Source organism: Vidua macroura, chromosome 19, assembly GCF_024509145.1.
Source record: "Vidua macroura isolate BioBank_ID:100142 chromosome 19, ASM2450914v1, whole genome shotgun sequence".
Classification (NCBI taxonomy): domain Eukaryota; kingdom Metazoa; phylum Chordata; class Aves; order Passeriformes; family Viduidae; genus Vidua; species Vidua macroura.
In genome coordinates, this window is record NC_071589.1 from 12906561 (window position 1) to 12927108 (window position 20548).

The window sequence follows — 20548 nt, forward strand, 5'->3', positions numbered from 1 at the left end:
GAAAAGCCCTCATAGAGGAATGTCACTCACTTGGAAGTGTGTGAGGGGAAGGAAAGCTTCCTCTGACTGTGAAATGTTCCATCCAGAGCTGGCACTCACAGTATGGAATGAGACAGAAATAGCTGAACTATTTCTATGTACAAGCATGGCAGAGATGATCCAGGATTGGCTCATGTTTCCATGCTCAACTCGGAGCATTTTGGGATGAGGAGCGAACGTGGGATTGAATACTAATGATCATTTCCTTTTTAATTAACAGAGGTCCTACTCCAGGATGTTACAACTGAGCCTTGCAGCCCACCCACAGGGCTTTGGCTCCTGGCCTTGGCACCTGAGCTGCTCCTCACCCAGCCCCTCCTGCCCCCAGGTGCTGCTCTGAGCACCTGAGCTGCTCCTCACCCAGCCCCTCCTGCCCCCAGGTGCTGTTCTGAGCACCTGAGCTGCTCCTCACCCAGCCCCTCCTGCCCCCAGGTGCTGTTCTGAGCACCTGAGCTGCTCCTCACCCAGCTCCTCCTGCCCCCAGGTGCTGTTCTGAGCACCTGAGCTGCTCTGAACACCTGAGCTGCTCCTCACCCAGCCCCTCCTGCCCCCAGGTGCTGCTCTGAGCACCTGAGCTGCTCCTCACCCAGATCCTCCTGCCCCCAGGTGCTGTTCTGAGCACCTGAGCTGCTCTGAACACCTGAGCTGCTCCTCACCCAGCTCCTCCTGCCCCCAGGTGCTGCTCTGAGCACCTGCACAGCCCCAGAGCTGGCTCTGCCTGACCTGTCACACCTCCTGGGAGGAGCACACAGGGACAGAGCTGGCACAGCCCCTGGCACAGCCCCTGGCACAGCCCCTGGCACAGGGCAGTGCTGGAATGCTGGGGCTCCCAGAATCCACGAGCTGCAGGAACCAGCCCTGCACTGCTGCAATGCATCAGGAGCCAAGAGCACAATTTTCCCCCTAAGGGATATTATGTTCTTAGATAATGAGCAGCAAATCTTCCACAGCTCAGGGAAAGGAATTTTTAAATGTCTGTGGTGGAGGTGCTGTTTTTTGTTTTGGGGTATTTTTTTTTTTGTTGTTGTTGTTGTTGTTTTTGAGCCTTTTAAAGCCAGCACTGGCAGGTCTGTAAGGCTGAGTTTATCCACACCAGCAGCTGCTCCTGAAGGTAGAACTTGCCATGGCTGTTCCCTCAGGACTGCCCCTGAGCCAGAGATATTTGCCTGGATGGGACAATTGCATGGATAAATTCCAGTACTGCCGTGGTGAAAGCAGCTGCATCCTCAACATCTGCACTGCCCTGGAACATCATGGAAGGCAGCCAGGCTGTCCTTGGCATTTCAGTGGAATCAGGAATACCTCCATGGAACACAGCACAAAAGCATGCTGGACTCTGATCATTTTTTAATCACGGGCCCTCCTGGTCGAGCAGTGAAGCACATCCCTGCTTTAATTTCCAGGAAGCAGTGGGAGGGTTGGATGACCTCACTCATCATTAATTTCTACAACATCCTCTCAAAAAGTGTCACCCTCCTCCTGCCAAGGACTCTGCAGTGAGGGACAGCAGGAGCTGGGATGCTGGGGATTCAATTAAAAGAACACAAACCCCTGGAGCTGCCATTTCTCCAGTGATTTTTTTTTTTTTTTCTGACCAGAGCTGTGTCAGCCCTCACTGCTGATGTGGGCTCCTGGGAGGTGTGGGAAGCCCCCCTGCCCTTCCCTCTGCCCCTTGCTCTGCAGGATGAGCCTGAGGCTGGTGCCTTGAGCAGCTCCTGGTGCAGGCTGGAGCTGTGCCCCTGCTCCCAGCCCCATCCAGCCTGGCCTGGGACACTCCCAGGGCTGGGGCAGTATCCAAGCACTGCTGCTGTACTTTGCTGCCAGGAGAGCACCCGTTCCATACATTTTTTACAGCTCTCCAGAGGGAAGGGGGAATGCTGGTGCTGCCTTTGTCACCAGGAGAGCAGAGGCAGCTGGAGAAGGCTTGTTGGAAGCCAAGGTGTCCCTCAGACACTCTTGGATGTTCCAGGTCCAGGGCAGAAGCCTCTGAGACCCTGGCAGGCAGCCAGAAACCCCTGTGGTTTTGAATTTGACCCATGGAACAATTTACCAACTTTGCAGGAAGAACAAGAAATCACAAAAGTTTAGATGTTATAATAGAAGTAATCACAAAGTGAAAGGAAGGATTTTTCAGTGCTGTACAGGGGGGGTTTAGGCCTTGTACAGAGGGGTCTGAGTTTTGTACATGGGGGTCAGAGGTTCTAAGATGGAGGGATTTGGGCGTGCCCTGTCCTCCTTCTTTCTCCTTCCTATCCCCCATGTTCTTGGTGATGTTGGCACTCCCAGATTGGTTTAGAGTAGAAAGCCACTGTTCAATATAGGTGATAGGCATTGGGGAAAAACTATAAACATTTAATATGTAATGTGTGATATAAAAGATGGCACCAGCCCTTGGGAGAAGAAGACAAAGGGAGACGAAGACGGAGAGAGACACAGAGGGAGAAGGAGTCAGGGAGAATGTCAGGGAGTCTGTGTGCCTTGAGATTATTGCAATAAACTGCCTTGAGACCAGACAACTGAAGACTGCTGAGTCTTTCTTTGAAGGCACGGGTTGGAGGAGAGACTTTACCACCACCCGGGGTCACCCCAGTCTGGGGGAGATTCCGGCAAAGGCTTTCATGGCCCTGCCCTGCCCTGAGCAGGGGCTGCCCTGGCCCGGCAGCAGCGGCATCGATCGGCTCTGGGATTCCCTGACTCCTGCCCAGGGATTCCCTGCAGCCAAGCCCTGCTAATTTTAGCCTTGCCTGGGGGATTCCACAGCCAGGCAGCAGCAGCAGCCACACATCAGCTCTGCTCGCTCCTGCCCCAGCTCCCACAGCCACGGGGATCTGCTGAGCTCCACTAACGAGCTCTGAATCAGCCCCTGCCAGGAGCCTGGGTGATGAATCAGTACAGACAGAGCCAGCTCTGATCAGTCAGCAAATATCAATAATTGATGAACATCCTGAGGTGACACCTCCACGGCGAGCAGCCCGGATGGGCCCCGGGATGCCCTGACACATCAACCATCTGCTCTGTGGGAAAGGAGTCAGGATCCAGAGCCTCACAGACCCTGCACATTCTGTGGGAGAAGCCTGGGCACTTCCTTCAGCTCCCCTCCATGCAGCAGAGTGGAATTTGGGACATTTATTAGAGTCCTGGAATCCCAGAAGGATTTGGGTTGGGCACAGCTCGTCCAGGGCCACCCCTGCCGTGGCAGGGACACTTCCACTGTCCCAGGCTGCTCCCAGCCCTGTCCAGCCTGGCCTTGGGCACTGCCAGGGATCCAGGGGCAGCCCCAGCTGCTCTGGGCACCTGTGCCAGGGCCTGCCCACCCTCACAGGGAAGGATTCCTCTCATGGATCCAACCTGAATTTCCCCTCTTTCCTCTCTGGCTTATCTCTGCCAAGGGTCCACGATTCTGAGGCTGCTGGGGAAGACCCCCCAGCACCTCCTTTCCACAGGATCTCCACAGCCCAGGTGTGTTACAAATCGACCCCAGCCAAACCCACAGCAGCTTTATGCTGGCTCCATTTGGAACCCCCCCCTCTCAAACCCTTCTGGCCCAGGGATGCTTTGAAATGCCCCTGGAAAAGAGAGACTCCCAAATCCCCCCCAGCCTCCTGTGGCTGAGGGAGCTCAGAGAGGCTGCCAGGAAGATTCCCTTACCCCAGCAGGGCCCGTGCCTGCCCAGGGAGCACAGATCCCTCCCTGCACTCCTCACTGTGCCGGGCACGGCAGAGCTGGAGGCAAAGCTTGCCAGGAGCCACAGCGACCCAGAGATCCCTGAAACCACACCAAAACCCCAACCAGGCACCCCGAGGAGCTCCTGCCCACCCCCCTGAGCACGGGGAACAGGAGCAGCACTCACCTCCCTGCTTGCTTCTGTCCAGGTAGATGGACACCCTCCGGGCCAGACCTGTGGGGAGACGGGGATCAGGGCGTGCTGCTCAGGGTCAGCCAGCCAGAGCAAAACCCAGCCTAAGGCAGGGACTGCAAACAGCAGCTCAGATGGAGGAATGTGGAAGAAGCAGCAGCACCCAGAGCAGCACATGCCTCCCTCAGCCGCTGCAGCACAGCGTTTTTGGGAGGGCAGCAGCACAGGGCTGGCAGCCCTGCAGGCACCAGGAGCCCTCCTGTCCCAGCTGGGCCCTGCCCTCAGCACAGCCAGGACAGACAGACAGACATGCAAGGAGCTCCTGGCATGTGCACAAAGCCATGGGAGCTCGGGGCTCCTGCCACGGATCAGGGTTTGTGTGCCCACAGCTCGAGGGCAGGCAGGGAACCAGCTGTGCCAGCTCGGCTCTGCCCTCCCAGGAAATGTGCAAGTTCTGAGCCTGCCCTGGGCTGCTCCCCCTCTCAGGCAGCCCCTGAGCGTGTCACTGTCCATCTCAGACAACCCAGGCTGCTTCCCAAGCTTCCCAAGGATGTGTTTAGGTATTGCATGTTCCTCCCTCCTTCTCCAAGTGTGGAAATGGCCCTGAAATTCAAGTTCTGGCTGTTCTCAAGCGCAGTTCAGAGATGAGTGTGACATTATGGCACAGGGGAAAAGCTGGGAGAGGAGGGAAGGAAATCAATAGTGGGAGCAAACAAACTCCAGTAAAACTCCTGAGCTCTGCAGCTTCAAAATGCATCCTCAGTTTTGTGAGGCAGTGCTGGACTACAGCTGTGGTCCTGGCAGCAGATGACTCTGAAGACTCTCATCTCCACGGGGACTTGCTCCACTTAGCTCTTCTGAAGTGGCTACATTTATTTCCCTCTCCACAAACAGATCTGTCCTTCTCTACTGCCCAATCTGCTGGGAAGGTGGAAGGCAAAGAAGGCCCCAGACTGCTCCACTCCACAAGGGAAAGAAAAAGCCAAGGGAAAAAAAAAAAAAAAACAAACCAAAAAACCCAATCCTAAAGAGAACAGATTTAAATGTTTCCCCAGTCCTGTTTGGGCAAATGGAACCACCCAGCTCTCAGAGCTCTCTGAGCAGTGTCAGACACTGAAAATCCTTCTTGGGTGTTAAATCCTGTCCAGAGTGAGGCACAAGCAGCAGAGGCTCTGCCCTGGCACGGTGCACGTGGAAGGGAAGGCAGGACAGTGGGGCTGGGCTGGGGGAGTTCCAGTCCAGCACCCTCCCTGCCCAGGACCAGAGCCACAGCCAGGGCAGCCCGGGGGCACTCCCAGCTCCAAGGAACCAGATCCTGAATCCAGGGATGGGAAACACCAACCAGCAGCCAGGAAAGCTGCTGTTTGTTGGCACAGAACTACAGAGCGACGGCACAAAGGGCGACTTGTCACCGCTCCTGGGCTCCTTGTGCCTGAGCAGGGCCAGGCCCTGCCTGCTCACAGCAGCCCCTCCTGCTCCTGCTGCCACCTTGGAAAGGGCAGCTTCTGCCATTTGCACAGCAGGCTCTGAATTCCAGCTGCTCCTCATCAGTCCTGGGCAGAGCCTCTGTTCCCTGAGACACAGGGGAGGGGTCAGGGGAAAGCAACACGCACGAGGCAGCCCCAGGAAATCCAATGAACAGCTGAAAGAGCTGTGTCAGGCTCCTGGGATGAACCACATCAGCTCAGAAATGAGAACTGTCAGCTTTTAAGGTCAGGATGAATGATGATGGTCATCTCATCTGACCCCCTGCACAGCACGGGCCAGGCAGCCTCATCCAGCACTTCCTCATCAATCCCACAAAGTGCTGATTGAGCCACAGCTCACACAGGAAAACCTGCAGCCTTGATTAGAAATATTCAAGTGACACAGAATTGCCATCAGAGCATTAGCACCTGATGGGGTCTGGGAAGGAGGGAACATCCACCTCCTGGAATGCTGCAAAACCTCTTCTAATATCCTAAAACCTCCCTTAACATCCCAAAACCTCCTTTAACATCCTAAAACCTCCTTTAATTTCCTAAAACCTCCTTTAACGTTGTAAAACCTCCTGTAATGTCCTAATACATCCTTTAATGTCCTAAAACCTCCTTTAACATCCTGAAACCTCCTGTAACGTCCTAAAACAGATTTCAGGGTTACACAAACTGGTTTTCTGGCTTCATCCCATGTGTGGCTGGATGCCAGTGCTCCTTTTTACACCCTTTTCTGCCCAGCTTTCCTAACATTCCAAGCAGGCCAATGTCTCACTGTGCTGTCCTTCTGCATGTGCCAGATTTAGACCACACGTTCCTCTGCCACCTCCTGACCCACAATAGACAGGGAAGAACAAGAGCCAAAATTGGAGCTGGGGCTAAAGGAGGTCACAGGTGCCACCCACAAAGCTGCTCAAAGGCTGATTTTCACCTTCCCCATAAAAACCTCAGTGGCACCCACCTCGTGTGGTTGGCAGCATGTCTGACAGCCCCTGCCAGGCTGTCACCATCTCCGGGTTCTTCTCCAGGTCTGCAAAGTTCTTCCACACTCTGATGGCACCATCGTCTTGGGGAGCACAGAGAGAGAGAACACAAAGCAAAGTCACTGCTGCTGCAGCTCCTGCAGCTCCTTGTGCTCGAGGGAGAAGAGGAGAAGCAGAACTGAAGTCACACAGACCCCGAATCCCAGAGTGTCACTTGAACACTTTCTGTTGGAGTTGTTTTCCCTCTCTCATTTACATCCACAAAACCTAAGGCTTTGTTCTACAGGAGCTGTTCTGGAAGAGCTTTTCTCCTCCCTTGAACAACAGCTGACATTCAATGTCTCTCCATTTCCTTGACATTCATTTTCTCCAGGATTCATCTCTGGATTGGTGCCGAGGGCCACACAAGTACCCACTCAACACAAAACAGCCCCACCGAGGCAGCAGCATCAAAGCCCAGCCCATCAGCAGCAAACCTTTCAAGAACATTGTGTATTTTTTTTCAATTTGCTCCCCATCTGTGAAACTTTTGTGCAAAGAATCAATAAATTGAAAGAAATATGTCCTAAAGGCTCTCTCAGCTCCCCTTCCCCCTCCCTTAATTACACCCAACCTGTACAGTGGAGCAGGAAGCTGGAGAAGCTGTTGAAAACACTCTGAGTGCCAGGTTTGGAATGGTTCCTTGGGAGAGGAGCAGATCTGACTCACAGCTTTACAGACCAGAGACTGGGCAAGATCTCCTCATGCAGGCCCTGCTCAGGTGAGATATGGACTAGAGAGAAACTCAGACCCACCTGAGGGGTTTGGTGCTGAGGCTGAGCCCTGCCTGCTCTACGTGAACACAGCACAAGGAGCAGAAGTGCAGTTCCTGTATTTTGGCTGCTGCACAATTTCAGCTCTGGAAGCAGCTTTACCCAACTGAAATCACCTTTCCCCAGGTGTGCCACAGGAGGGGGTGACCACAACCTTGCAATGACAAGCAAAGACTCAGATGGGAATGGCTTCAGCAAGTGTCGGACTGGTCAGTCCTTGGAAAGTCTGCCTGAGAGATTCCAGTACTGCCAGGTAGAAGCTGCAAGTCTGAGCCTGGAAATGCCTCCTGAGCTGAGAGCAGGCAGCTCAGTGCAGGGGGGTGTGGATATTCTCAGTTCAGTCAGAGAGAAAAAGAGAAAGATTTCTGCCAGGCTAAGCCTGGGAAAAAGTCTGAGAGGAATGTGAACAATCCATTATCTTGTGTTTTGTTCACATTGTTTATAGATGTGTTCTACCACTCTGACCTGAGCCCAGTGCACCAATCAGGTGAAATGTTTTTACTTTCAGACCGATGGAATGAACGCTCACGATGTTCTCTATAAAGGAGAGAAGTGCTTTTGGATAAAGGCTCGTTTTGCCTCCTGAAATCGTGCGAGTCGTTTCGCCCATCCCTGGCTCAGCAGCGTCAGGGGGGGAAGACTGGGCTGGGACCAATCCATGGAGGGGAGAGAACAGGCTCCAGATCAGCTCACCTGGACTGGCACCGGGCCAGGCTCCCCTGTGGGACACAGTGTCCTTTACCTGTGGCAGTGAGCAGCAGGGAGCAGTCCTGGCCGTTCAGGTACTCCATGGCCGTGATCCGCGTGTACCGAGGGTTCCCGTTGTGGAAATAGTCCAGCTTCTCCCCCTTCTCCCAGTCCCAAAAACTGTGGGAGGAGGAAAAGCACGTGAGCTGTCAGTTCTCTGTGCCAGCTGTAGGGAGATGCACTCGTTACCCAGTTTGGGATTTCTCCTTTGGAGTCTGCCATCATTTCATTAATAACACATCATGGAATCATGGAATGGTTTGGACTGCAACCACCTCAAAGCCCATCCAGTGCCACCCCTGCCATGGCAGGGACACCCCCTCTGTCCCAGGGCGTTCCCAGCCTGGCCTTGGGCACTGCCAGGGATCCAGGGGCAGCCACAGCTGCTCTGGGCACCCTGTGCCAGGGCCTGCCCACCCTCCCAGGGCAGGATTTCAACACCTCCACCTGCTGAGAGAGAGCCAGGACAGGGGCCCAGCTGTCCCTGCTGTGTCCCCCAGCCCTGAGCAGCTGCTGTCCCTGCTGTGTCCCCCAGCCCTGAGCAGCTGCTGTCCCTGCTGTGTCCCCCAGCCCTCACCAGGTGCTGTCCCTGCTGTGTCCCCCAGCCCTCACCAGATGCTGTCCCTGCTGTGTCCCCAGGTCCCCAGCCCTCACCAGCTGCTGTCCCTGCTGTGTCCCCAGGTCCCCAGCCCTCACCAGATGCTGTCCCTGCTGTGTCCCCAGGTCCCCAGCCCTCACCAGCTGCTGTCCCTGCTGTGTCCCCGGGTCCCCAGCCCTCACCAGGTGCTGTCCCTGCTGTGTCCCCAGGTCCCCAGCCCTCACCAGATGCTGTCCCTGCTGTGTCCCCGGGTCCCCAGCCCTCACCAGATGCTGTCCCTGCTGTGTCCCCCAGCCCTCACCAGGTGCTGTCCCTGCTGTGTCCCCGGGTCCCCAGCCCTCACCAGATGCTGTCCTTGTCAGCCACGGCGATGCAGGGGGTGAAGGGGTGGAATTTCACCACGGAGGGCACGCCCGGGTTCCTGTTGAGGAAGATCTGATCGTCCAGCCGGGAAATGCCTGCAGGGACAGCAGCCAGCTCAGCCCACACCTGATGTCCCCAGGGATGGACAGCCCCAGCTTCCCAGTGCCACCAGCCACCCCGCCCCAGCTCCCACCAGGACAGCCCAGCCCTGCCCTGCCCTCCTTCCAGGAGTTTCTCAGACCCCCCCCAGCTGTCTCAGGTCTTGAGGGACAAACCAAGAACCGTGGTGACAAACCCTTCCTCCTTCACTGGCAAGCAAGGAGAGCCACACCCAGGGAAATGCCAGTCTGTGTTGAGGGAAAAACCAACACTAGTTCTCCAAAATATAAAATATGAAAATGCTTTTTTTTTTTTTTTTCAGTTTAAAATACAGCATTTCACTGTAGCTTGTGGATTATTTATTTAACCTTCCATTTGAGTTCCCTTAAATTTTAGGTTAATTTGCAAATGAAAAATGTGTTTTCCATGGAGACCTTAAAATGACGGGTAAAGACTTTTCCCATCTTGTCTTCAGAGCAGTTTGCTATTCACAAACAGTGCTGGGACCCCAACACTGCTGGGCTCTGGCACTCTCTGAATTCATCACACAAACCCCTAAACCCAGGAGACATCCATTCAACCCGAGCTTGTTTTAGAATGCATCCATTGAATCTAATTTTCATTAAAAGCTTGTAAGTCTATTTTAATTCTTTTTAATATTTCACGTTTTCATTATTTTTTAAATGAATAGTGGCATTTCAGTCACTCAGGTCAAGCAACCAAATATGAACAATGTCTAGAAAGAGATTTAACTTCTCCAGGCAAGCATGAAAAATCCCCTTCTTTGTATTCCATCAGATCTCCCAGGCCATCTCCTGGGCTCCAGGATCATTTCTGCACTTCTCTGGTTGATGATATTCTGCAGTTTCCCAGCATGAAGCTCCACGCTGCACTCACAGGAGCAGCCTCCCCGTGAGAGGGCTGAGCCCTGGGCACTTTTCCTGGGATTCCCAGCCCTGTGTGCCTCCAAAAGCATCCCTGGGAGGAGCAGCCCCAGCCCAGGCCTGCTCCTGGGAATGCCACGGGGAGGACACCAGGAGCTCCTGGAACTGTGGCTGCCCAGCCTCTGCTGCTCAGGGCACACGAGCAGGGAAAAACTGAGGAATGCAAATTCCTCGGGAAGCTTCATTAGGTTCCACTTTATTCAAATAAATTCCTGTGCTGAGAGAATTCCAGCCCAAAGCTGCCTCAGAGAGCCCCAGAGATTCAACCCCAGGTTCCTGGGGAGCTCCTGCTGATGCAGCACAGACCTGAGGCACGTTGGGAGCAGCACACACAACCCAGAGGCACAAATATCCCAAATGAAACGGGGTACAAGGAGTAAAGCAGCACTTAGAGAGCTCAGCAGAGCAGGGAACGTGAGACACCTCCCTGAGGTGTCTCCTGAGCTGGGGGGACAGTCCATGACCACGTCTGTCCCACAGAGCCTGCAGCTCTGGATTTGACCCTCCAGCATTCCACCTTGCATCCCCTCAAAAGCAGAGGCTGAGCTGGTGACCACAGCCAGCAGCTGAGAGCAGAGGGGTGGGGGAGCAGCAGGGAAACACCTGCAGCAGGGAAACACCTGCAGCAGGAAAACACCTGCAGCTGCAGCAGGGAAACACCTGCAGCAGGGAAACACCTGCAGCAGGGAAACACCTGGAGCTGCAGCAGGAAAACACCTGCAGCAGGGAAACACCTGCAGCAGGGAAACACCTGCAGCAGGGAAACACCTGGAGCTGCAGCAGGGAAGCACCTGCAGCAGGGAAACACCTGCAGCTGCAGCAGGGCAACACTTGCAGCAGGGAAACACCTGCAACTGCAGCAAGGAAACACCTGCAGCAGGGAAACACCTGCAGCAGGGAAACACCTGCAACTGCAGCAGGGCAACACCTGCAGCAGGGAAACACCTGCAGCTGCAGCAGGGAAGCACCTGCAGCAGGGAAACACCTGCAGCAAGGAAACACCTGCAGCTGCAGCAGGGCAACACTTGCAGCAGGGAAACACCTGCAACTGCAGCAAGGAAACACCTGCAGCAGGAAAACACCTGCAGCAGGAAAACACCTGCAGCTGCAGCAAGGAAACACCTGCAGCAGCTGCAGCAGCACCTGCCCTGCACCAGCAGGGAACAGGCACCAGCGTGAGGGGCTGCACGGGGCCACCACTACTTGGGATCACGGCTGATTGGGGTTTCACAGCACAGTCCAGAGCAAGGGCAGCACTCACCCTTCTGGATGATCTTCTGGGCCTGTTTCCTGACGCGGGCGTTGCGCAGGAAGCGCCACTCCCGCTCCTTGCGGATCTGGCTCTCCAGGTCGTGCTCCTCAGGGATCTGCCAGGACAGGAACACACACAGACAGGACTGGTGACCCCCAGGAGTCCAGGAGCTGGCTGGGTGATGCCACAGTGCCCGTGGCTCCTGTCCCCTCCGCACGCTGCGGGTCTGATCTCGGTGCCACACAGATTTCTCTCTTCGCTCTCCTCAGCTGGGAAGCATCACATAGCAACCCCGAGATCAAAGAGGGAGCACAGCCCTGGTACAGCCAGCTCAGAGCACACTGAAATCTTTCTTTTCCTGCTAATCAAGGGCTGCTGGCCAAGCAGGGCATGGCTACATTCCCAAATCCCTGGGATGTTCAGGTTGCCACCACCGTGTACCAGGAACAGCCCTGTTTTGGTTCCCTGGTCTGAAAACGATGCCCCTGTGTCACCTGGCTTTGATTATACAAAAAATTCCCCCCGAAACTGGAGAGTGGCCCTGCAGTCACAGCCACTCTGAGCCATTTGATGACATTTATTCACACCCCACAGCTCCAGGTTTCAGCACTCCATGGCTCCCCTACAAAACCTGTGCTCCAGGCACGAGGCCAACCCCAGTGCTGCTCCCACCATGGCTATTCCCACCTTATTCAGAACACAGGATCAAAAGGAATAAACTCCTGAGATCTCACCCCATACCACAGCAGGAGCTATATATGAGGTGTTTTTCATACTTAAAAAATTATCCAAGACTCCCCTGCTCCAGAACCATCCTTGGATCAATTAAGGAGCTGAGCTACAGTTTCCTTCAATGTTGGTTTTTATAAAGGGTAACTCTTGGAGAAGGAAGACAAATTCCCCACAAAAAAACCCTGTTTTCCCTGAATAAGAAAGTCCTTAAATCATCTGTCACTGTTACAAACACTGCCTTCAAACAATGCTATCCTTTGGAAAACAGCTGTTACTGAGCTGGACTTCTGTTTCTGTAAAATAAATAAAAAATAAGAAGCCCACCCTCCACCTTTCCTCCTGGCAAAGAAAAAAGCACTTTATTTCAGCACAACACCTATTAGACAAGCAATGACAAACGACCCCTAATGAAAAGCAATAAACAAACCTGAGCTAAAATACATCAAAGGAATTTGAGAGGGGAGAGATGACACCTACACCTTAATGAAAATCCAGCTTCTCTGGGAATAAATTAAAGAAAGCCCAAGGAAGAGCCCTTGGACCACCAGTGCAGAGTCAGAGCAGGCAGCTAAAGGCTGTCCTGGCCCCCACACCCACCCACCTGTGTGGCTCTGGGATCATCCTGCCAGGAGGGAGGGAGGATCTGTGAAAACACAAAGCCCAGCTCTGCTCCTCCCTGGCAGGACGGGGACCATGGCAGGTCCTTCCAGGGCTTCCTCCAGCCAGGGAGCAGCTGCACCCTCCCAGCAGGGTTTTCCTTCTCTCTGGGCTCTCCCCGTGGCAGTGGGTGCCAGGAGGGGAGCAGGGAGCCCTTGGCAGGAGGCTCCACAGGTAAATCCAGCTCTCCCTGGTTACCAGCCCTGCAGCAGCTGCAATCCCACTCCTCTCCCAGCACTTCGAGCCAGGGCCAAGGCACAGCGCAGCAGCCCCGGCAGGGATTTATCAGGGAGGGCTGCTTATGTAATTCTCACCTTCCAGGATCCTTCCCAGCTCCTGCCTGCATGTTCTGCCAGCCCTGGAAACAACAGATGCTGGCTCCCGCTCTCCTTGACTCAGGACTTCCTGACAGCTGGCACCGAGGCTTTCCTGCACCCCGTGGCTCCCAGAAGAGCCCTGAGCCACGAGGGACTGCAGGAAGAGGAAAAGCTTCTGCAGAGCCCAGAGCTGGGCTGGGGATCTGCTTCTCCTGGCACACGGAGGATTTACAGTGCAGCGTTTTCTTTCTCCGTTTATTTGATTAGATAATCAATAAATCAAACCTGGAGTGATGGCTTGCAACGGAGCCCCTGATTTACACTGAAAATTAATCCCTCAGTCTTTCCAGTGAAAGCATTCTCAGGGCAAGGTCCATGAAGCAAAACTAAATTCATAAATTAAATATGACTAAGAGGCACTCACAGTCATTTTATGTTTATTCATTACAGGAACAGTTGTCTTGTCTTTCCCTGTTTATGAAGGCAGGCAGCAGCTCCAAAGGAACGGCTGGAATTAAGCATCAATGTCATTTCTCCATCAGTACTTGGTACACTTCACTCTTTGCCTTTTTCATGAGGCTGAAGCTCCCAAAAGGCAGCAGCCACCAGCCAGGACTGCTCCCTGCTGCTGCAGGGACTCCATGGAAACTCAGGCAGCACCCGAGGTGTCAGTCCTGACTTCCAGCCAAGAAACCTCAGAGAAAGTTCTCACAGAGAGACTTCTCCAGTCCCTTGCACACACACCAGCCAGTCCAACCCCAAAATCCCCTACAATTCCCTGTCAGGACAGGATAACACCTGCAGAAAGCTCCCTCTCCTTGGCCTTCCAAGGCTGCTTTGCAGAAGTGACAGGGAGATCAGTTCTCTCCCTTGTGTGATCAGAAAACACAGATTTCATTCTCTTCAAGCTTCACCCAGGAATTCACCAGCTGGAATTCCCAGCCCCAGCTGCTCAGGGAGCTCCTCCAGAGCCAGGGCTGTGCCCTGCTCCTGCTCCCTGGGACTGCAGAAAAGCCCCCCTTCCCATGCCTCCCCTCCTTGGCTTCTGTGAATTAGTACAGGAACGCTCCACGTTTTTTTATTGCCTCTCCTCAAGCAATTTAGTCTATTTTATGTGCAGGAAGTAGTAGTAAAGCCACTCCCCCACAGAGCTCCCCATGTCCCCACTGCTCCTGCCCGTGCCTGGCTGCCTACTCTGATTTATTTTATTAATAAAGACCCCCCTCTTCCCTGGGAAGAAGTTTTCTTAAGGAGCAGACAAATGATTTTAATAAGAACTATGAGCTCAAACATCATCTTCCTCCTCTTGTGCTCTGGTCTGGGCTTGAGTGAAGACTCTGAAGCTCATCTTGAGGACAAAAAGCCCTGGTGGAAGCTTGGCCAGGCAGCCCTGCTCCACACCCCAGATGTGCCCTAAGGAATTACTCGGTGGTTTCAGGAGAAAGGGAATTTCACAGCAGCTGAGGAAGTGTCAGGCAATGCTTCACTGGTGATTCCCTCTGGAAATCAAGAGCCTGCCCTGTTCTGATATCCTCAAGCTTGGGCAATTATCTGAGCCCAGCACCTGAACATTCCATGATGAGGCAGCACTAAAACCACACCATTTCCTCATTATCTCAGCAGCAGTGCTTGCACACAAACATCCCTCGTGGAGAGGCATTAATGGAGCCTGGGCATCGTCCCTGCCTGCACAGCAACCCCTCCAAGGGATGGAGCTCCAAGTCCTGACACCTTTGGGCTCCCCGAGACTCCCAGAGCACCTGAAAGTTGCCTTTAATGAGGGAGATTTACTGCTCCTTCTGTTTCATACTTAAACCTGAAACCTGAGCTTTGGCTAAAACATTCTGGGAATTTAACAGCTAAAACATTCTGGGAATTTAACAGCTTCTCTTTCCAGTCACTGATATCTTTGCCCATCTCTTAAGAGCTCTGGCTTGAGTTTTTCCTGGAACGAGGTTTCAGTTTCTCTCTCACTTCACATAGAGACAACTTTGTTACCCAAACAAGTCACTTCTGAAGAGTCCTGGATGCAAATTTGTCATTACCACCCTTATTGTTCGCTGTAACACAACTTCTTAAATTTTTTTAAACTTTAAACCCCAAGCCTCCCCCAGGCACTCGTGGGCATGCAGCCAGTCACTTTCTCCTCTGTAAGTTAAAGGTGTCTGTGCTGGAAGCAGAGCACAGCTCCCAAACCCCACCTGAGGCCAGTGGGGCAGAGGGTCTGTCCTGCTGGCCTCCCCCAGGCCACCACCTCTCTGCCTCTTCTACCACAGCCAGGAAATTCAGCTGCAATGTCAGAATGAAAACAGCATCCCTCTTTCTCCGGCCTCTCACTGCCCTTTCTGGGAAAAAGGGCCTTCATTAATGCATTTATTTATTTTAAAAACCAATTCATTTTAGCTATAATGCAATCTTCTACATGCAGAGAAGCACAACATTTCAGGTGGAACAACTCTGCAGTGCAACCAGGCAAAACTGGGGGGATCTGATACAGAACCTCTCCTCATTCCTACGTTTTTTGTCACTTGTGCTCCATGGGGAGCTGAGCTTTTCCCCTGGGCCCTGCCTGTCCCAGCCTCACTGACCCTTGTGCTCCCTCTGGTCGCTCTCACTGACACGAGCAGCACGGTGTAAGGAGATCCACTCCTTGGCCTCCCCAGGACAGAGAAGGGAGGAAGGGCAGGGCTGGCAGGGCTGGCAGGGCTGGCAGGGCTGGCAGGGTTACCTTCATGACGGGCTGGGCGAAGTACTTGGCGCTCCAGTCGCAGAAGCCGGTCTGCACCGCGGCCGAGATGAAGCTCTTGTGTCCCACAGCATCGTCACCATCATCAGCTGTCTGTGGGGAGGGGACAGGGGTCACCACCTGCAGGGCCAGGGACACCCCAGGACACCCCCACTGGCCCAGCCAGGCACCAAAGCCTCAAACACTGCCCAGGACGGGGAACGCCGCGCACCCGGCTTTGGCACCGGGGTTAGGGTCACCCCTTGGAAAGGTGCACGTGCCCTCAGCTGCAGGGATCTGGGCTGGAGCAGCCCCACGGCACCTCGGGGAGGTCCCAGCAGGAGTTTTGTCCCGGGGATGTGGTGTGGGGAGCAGCGAGGATGACTCAGGATCCAGACACAGCTCGTGCCAAGGTGGATGAGTGTCTGTCACACAGCACAGGACACCCCAGGGGAAAAGGGAAAAGCTGCTCCATTCCCTCGGTTTCAGCTTTCAGAAACACGATCCTGGTGCTGCCAAACCCCAGAGGAGGGAAGGTGTTCTCCCTGTGATCACAGCTGTCCCTGTCCCTGCTCTGCCAGGGCTGGAGAGGGTCAGGGATCTGACTCTGGGTTGTCACTCAGGCACACAAATGCTTACAGAGGAGTAAGCCATAGACTCTGATTAGACACATTGCTTAGTGGCAGAAGTGAATAATGCCCTATCAAAAGCTGTAAAACACAATTTATCCTGAGGAAAATAAATTAATCAATTTTTATTTGGCTGGTTAGACGCAGCCAAATCTGGATTAGCAGCAGCTGGAAGCAAACGAGGGATGCACAGAAATAAACCACAACCAACAGAAAGTGGGACAAACCCCAGTGGGGAGAAGCTGTCAGAGCACTCTCCTTACCTGTTCTGGGCCTTTGTCAAACATTTTCCTTGTCCTGGGGAACTGGTGGGAGTGGGGGGTGTACTGGACCCCCACGCTGGTGGCACTGGGGCGCACGGATGCCAGGTCCCGGCTCACCGGCTGCTTGGGCACCTCGTTGGTCAGGCTGGAGCTGCTCGTGCTGGTGGTTGGAGGGGACCCTCTGAGGGACAGAACAGGGGGACAGGCTTCAGGCATCGCTGCACACGAGATTTGCTGGGCATGATGTTCTTTTCACTTTGTTTCTTTCTCACAAGATTTGTGTTCTGCTGTGGTGCCTCCTCTGCAGAAACATCACCGTTCCCACAGCCCCTCCAAAGGCCAAACCCACCCCAAACCAGGAGTGAACTCTCTGCCAAATCCAGGCTGAGGGGATGAACCTCAGCGTTCTGGTAATCTGTGATGCCTGACCTAAGTCACCCTGACCAGGGACTGCATTGCCATGGGGGGACTGAAGCTTCAAACCATTTGAATTTAAACTGTTCCATCTTCCTGGTGCACACTGGGTATGGGAGCAGCAGATCTAGCGTGTGGTGTTTTCTCTCGGAGAGTTGTTTTGAGAAATAATCCCATTTTCAGCCCCCAGCTTTGCCCCCAGCACTCTCTGTTTCCCTGCTGTTCAGGCAGGGTGTTTTGTCCATCAGTTAACCCCAGCTTTTCTCAGCTCAGATGTCAGTGGGAATTTGGGCACCACAGCTCAGGAAAGGTAAAAGCAGCCAAGCAGCAGCTCTTCCTTTCAGTTCAGCTGGATACCCAGTGGGCTTGTTACTCTTTGCCCTAAAGGAAAACAGGAAGGAACTCCCCACCTTTTCCCAGAGCTGTCCTTCCCGGACACCTCACCAGATGAGCCACATTCCCTGTCCCTGGGCAGTTGCCCGGGATGGGGCCGGGCAGGGAGCACCCACCCCACCCACAGAAGGTGCTGGAAGGCCGGGCTGCACTTACCCCACTTGGTGGATGTGCATCCCCTTGTTGGTGGGGCTGGCAGGGGCCGACTGGGTCAGCGAGGAGGTGTCCAGGATGCGCTGGGGGCGAGCGTTCACCGTGGCCTGGGGAGAACACGGGCAGCCTGAGCAGCTGGCACGGCCCTGCAGGGCCAGCCAGGGCAGGGAGGGAGCTCTCTATGGCTGGGGGGGGGGGCAAAACCAAGCCCCCGGGCTGCTCCCAACACCAGCTGCTTCCACGCTGGCTCAGGCAGGAGCGTTACCCAGGAGAGCCTTTGCTGCCTGCGGGGGGATGGCTGCGGCCAGGAGCTGCCCCAGCAGCCCAAAGACAGGGCAGGGGCCAGGCTGGGCTCCCCACAGCCACCAGCCTTTCCCTCACACCTCGTCTCCGAGTCCTGCAGCTCCCACCACGACCATAAATCACAAAGCACCTTCTGAGCCTGCAGGAAAGGAGGCTCAGGGGGAACAACCAAATTTCCCTTTGGTTGTCTCATGGGAAAATCTGCCCTATTGCCCATGGCAACAGGCAAGAGGATGAAGCACATGAACACTATCTGTCTGAACCTCATGTCTATGTCCTCACTCTCTGTAAGAAACCTTGCAATGCAGCAACACCTGAATGACACTCGAGTCCCAAGAGAAACCCCCTGACAGGAGGGGGCTCTGCTCCCAGGGGACAACAGGACAAGAGGAAATGGCCTCAAGTTGTGCCAGGGGAGGGCCAGGTTGGATATTGGGGGAAAATTCTTCATGGAAAGGGCTGTCAGACACTGGAACAGGCCACCCAGGGCAGTGGTGCAGTCCCCACCCCTGGAGGGATTTAACAGCCACGTGGATGTGGCACTTGGGGACACGGGTCAGTGGTGGCCCTGGCAGTGCTGGGGGAATGGATGGGCTCAGAGGGCTTTTCCAGCCTAAATGATTCTGTGATTCAGCCTCAAGCCTTCCATTAAAAACACCTGGACAAAGCGACCTGGGCTGAAGCAAACTTTCCTCTTAAGACTTTTTGATTTCAGGAAGTCTCTAGAGGCCAACACTGGGTCCTTGCTGTTTGTTCTGGTGCTCACAAAAAGCAGGTCTGGGCGTTTTCCAAGGCTCAGGCCGGAAGGAGAACTGCACCATTGCCATCTGCATCATAAACATCAATCCCCAGGCAGCCTGGGTGAGGCCCAGCAGTGCCTAATGAGCCCGGGGAAGGGAGCAGCAGCAGATTCCCTGCAGGAAGGCTGCACGCCTGGGCAGCCCACACACCGGCTGCTCACACCCAGCACAGCCCCAGAGCCCTTCTGGAGAAACAGATCCACAGCCCTGGCTCCAGAAAAAAACCCCGAGCAGGACACTCTGGTCTCGTTTGATAACAGCAATCACAGAATCACAGAACATTGGGCTTGGAAGGGACCTCTGGAGATCACCCAGGTCAACCCCCCTGCCAAGGCAGGGCCACCTGGAGCAAGTGACACAGGGAGGTGTCCTGGGGCTTTGGAATGTCTCCAGAGGGGCTGGGTTGGATGGGACATCGAGAAGAAATTCTCCCCTGTGAGGGTGGGAGGCCCTGGCACAGGGTGCCCAGGGAAGCTGGGGCTGCCCCTGGAGCCCTGGAAGTGTCCCAGGCCAGGTTGGACAGGGCTGGGAGCAGCCTGGGACAGTGGAAGTGTCCCAGCCCATGGCAGGTGGAATGGGATGAGCTTTAAGGTCCCTTCCCACCCAAGCCACACCATGGTTCTGCAATCTTTAGTCCCCCAGCAGTCTCCAGCTGTGGAAGCCCATGGAGAGTTTGCCCAGCTGCTCCCACTGAAGCCCCCAGCCCCAGCCAGGTCCCCCAGACCTGAGCTGTGTTCTGCTCAGCTCTGCCAATGGAAGAAAACCTCAGCTGGCCCAGCTCCAAAATGAACCCTCTCCTTCCCTGAGTCTTACAGTAATCAAACCAAAATATTAAACCCCTGGAACATTCGAGTGGTTTACATCACCTGAGGCAGTACTTTTGTTTAAGCAAGAAAAACAATTTTTGTTTGCAATCACTGGTAAAATTCAGCCCCTGAGTGGGCAGTGCTTGCACACACCGGGGAGGAGCAGTGCCCACGTCCAGCGCCCCCTTCTACATCCAACAAGCTCCAGCAGCACGAAGGAAAGGTCTCAGGACACAGTTAGCAAGGATTTAATTGTCACTGATTAGCATCAGACACTGACCAGCTCCTGCCTGAGCTCCCACGGAGCCTCGAGCTCTGGTGCTCCTGCGGCACCGCGCACGGCACGGCCGGAACGGGACCAGGAACAGCCAGAGCAGGATCTGAGCCTCACAGCCCACTGTGCTGGGCAGCTCACAGGCTGGGGGGTTTGTGCTTTGGGGGTTTTGTTCTCATCAGAAAGCCTTGTTAGAAGCCACCCAAGGCAGGTGGTGCTGGCCAGAGCAAAGCCCCCGGCATGCGCAGCAGGGCACGGCCCCAGGAGCGAACGCTTTCCTTGCGGGCCTGGGGCTAAGGCAAAGAAGAACAAATCACTTTTGTTCACTGAAGCATCCCCAGATCAAAATCCTTGTCAATGGGAATGCTTCCTGTTTTCCAAGCCTGTTGGAAGAGCCGTTGCCTTAGGAAGCAGGGGCAGAGCAGCTGGCCCAGCCGTGCAGTGTGAGATGCACGAGACCCATCGCCTGAGCTTTGGCACTCGGGTCAGCACCAGCACAGCCAGGCCCAAACTTGCTAGAGTCAACACAGAATTCCCCCCACCAGCCCCAGCATTCCCTAGGGATGTGACAACGGAGTGATCAGAGCTCCTGCTGGCACAGCAGCGTCAATACCAATACCGACACTGCCCACCTGCCAGGGAGCAACTCCTGAACACATATTTGGGTCAGGAAAAGCAGATCTGCTTCCTCCTTATATCCCTTTTAACAGTAGGAGCAACATTTCGTTTTGCAAAGAGCCTTCCAAACACAGAACTGAAATAGTTTCATGCATCTAGAGCAGAGAGAGGGAAATCTTCCACCTTTTCCTTTCCTTCTTGCCCTCATTTGGCATCTCCAGCCTGTCATTTGTTGTATCCCTGTCTCGACAGGGAAGGGCTGAACTTGCTGCCCCCACTGCCAAGAGAATTCTCTG

At 54.5% G+C, this 20548-nt stretch overlaps 1 protein-coding gene across 2 annotated transcripts in view; it reads right to left on the reverse strand.

The window, feature by feature from the left end:
• Positions 1-20548, reverse strand: part of RPTOR (regulatory associated protein of MTOR complex 1) — a 100918-nt gene that overhangs the window by 11866 nt on the left and 68504 nt on the right. For both annotated transcript variants that reach the window (XM_053994546.1, XM_053994547.1), the window contains 8 exons: positions 17455-17558; positions 16492-16672; positions 15603-15713; positions 11178-11283; positions 8854-8968; positions 7908-8032; positions 6332-6436; positions 3890-3937 (listed from right to left, as the gene is read on the reverse strand). In XM_053994546.1, coding sequence (XP_053850521.1) covers positions 3890-3937; positions 6332-6436; positions 7908-8032; positions 8854-8968; positions 11178-11283; positions 15603-15713; positions 16492-16672; positions 17455-17558 — 895 coding nt within the window. The remainder of the gene's footprint in view (positions 1-3889; positions 3938-6331; positions 6437-7907; positions 8033-8853; positions 8969-11177; positions 11284-15602; positions 15714-16491; positions 16673-17454; positions 17559-20548) is intronic.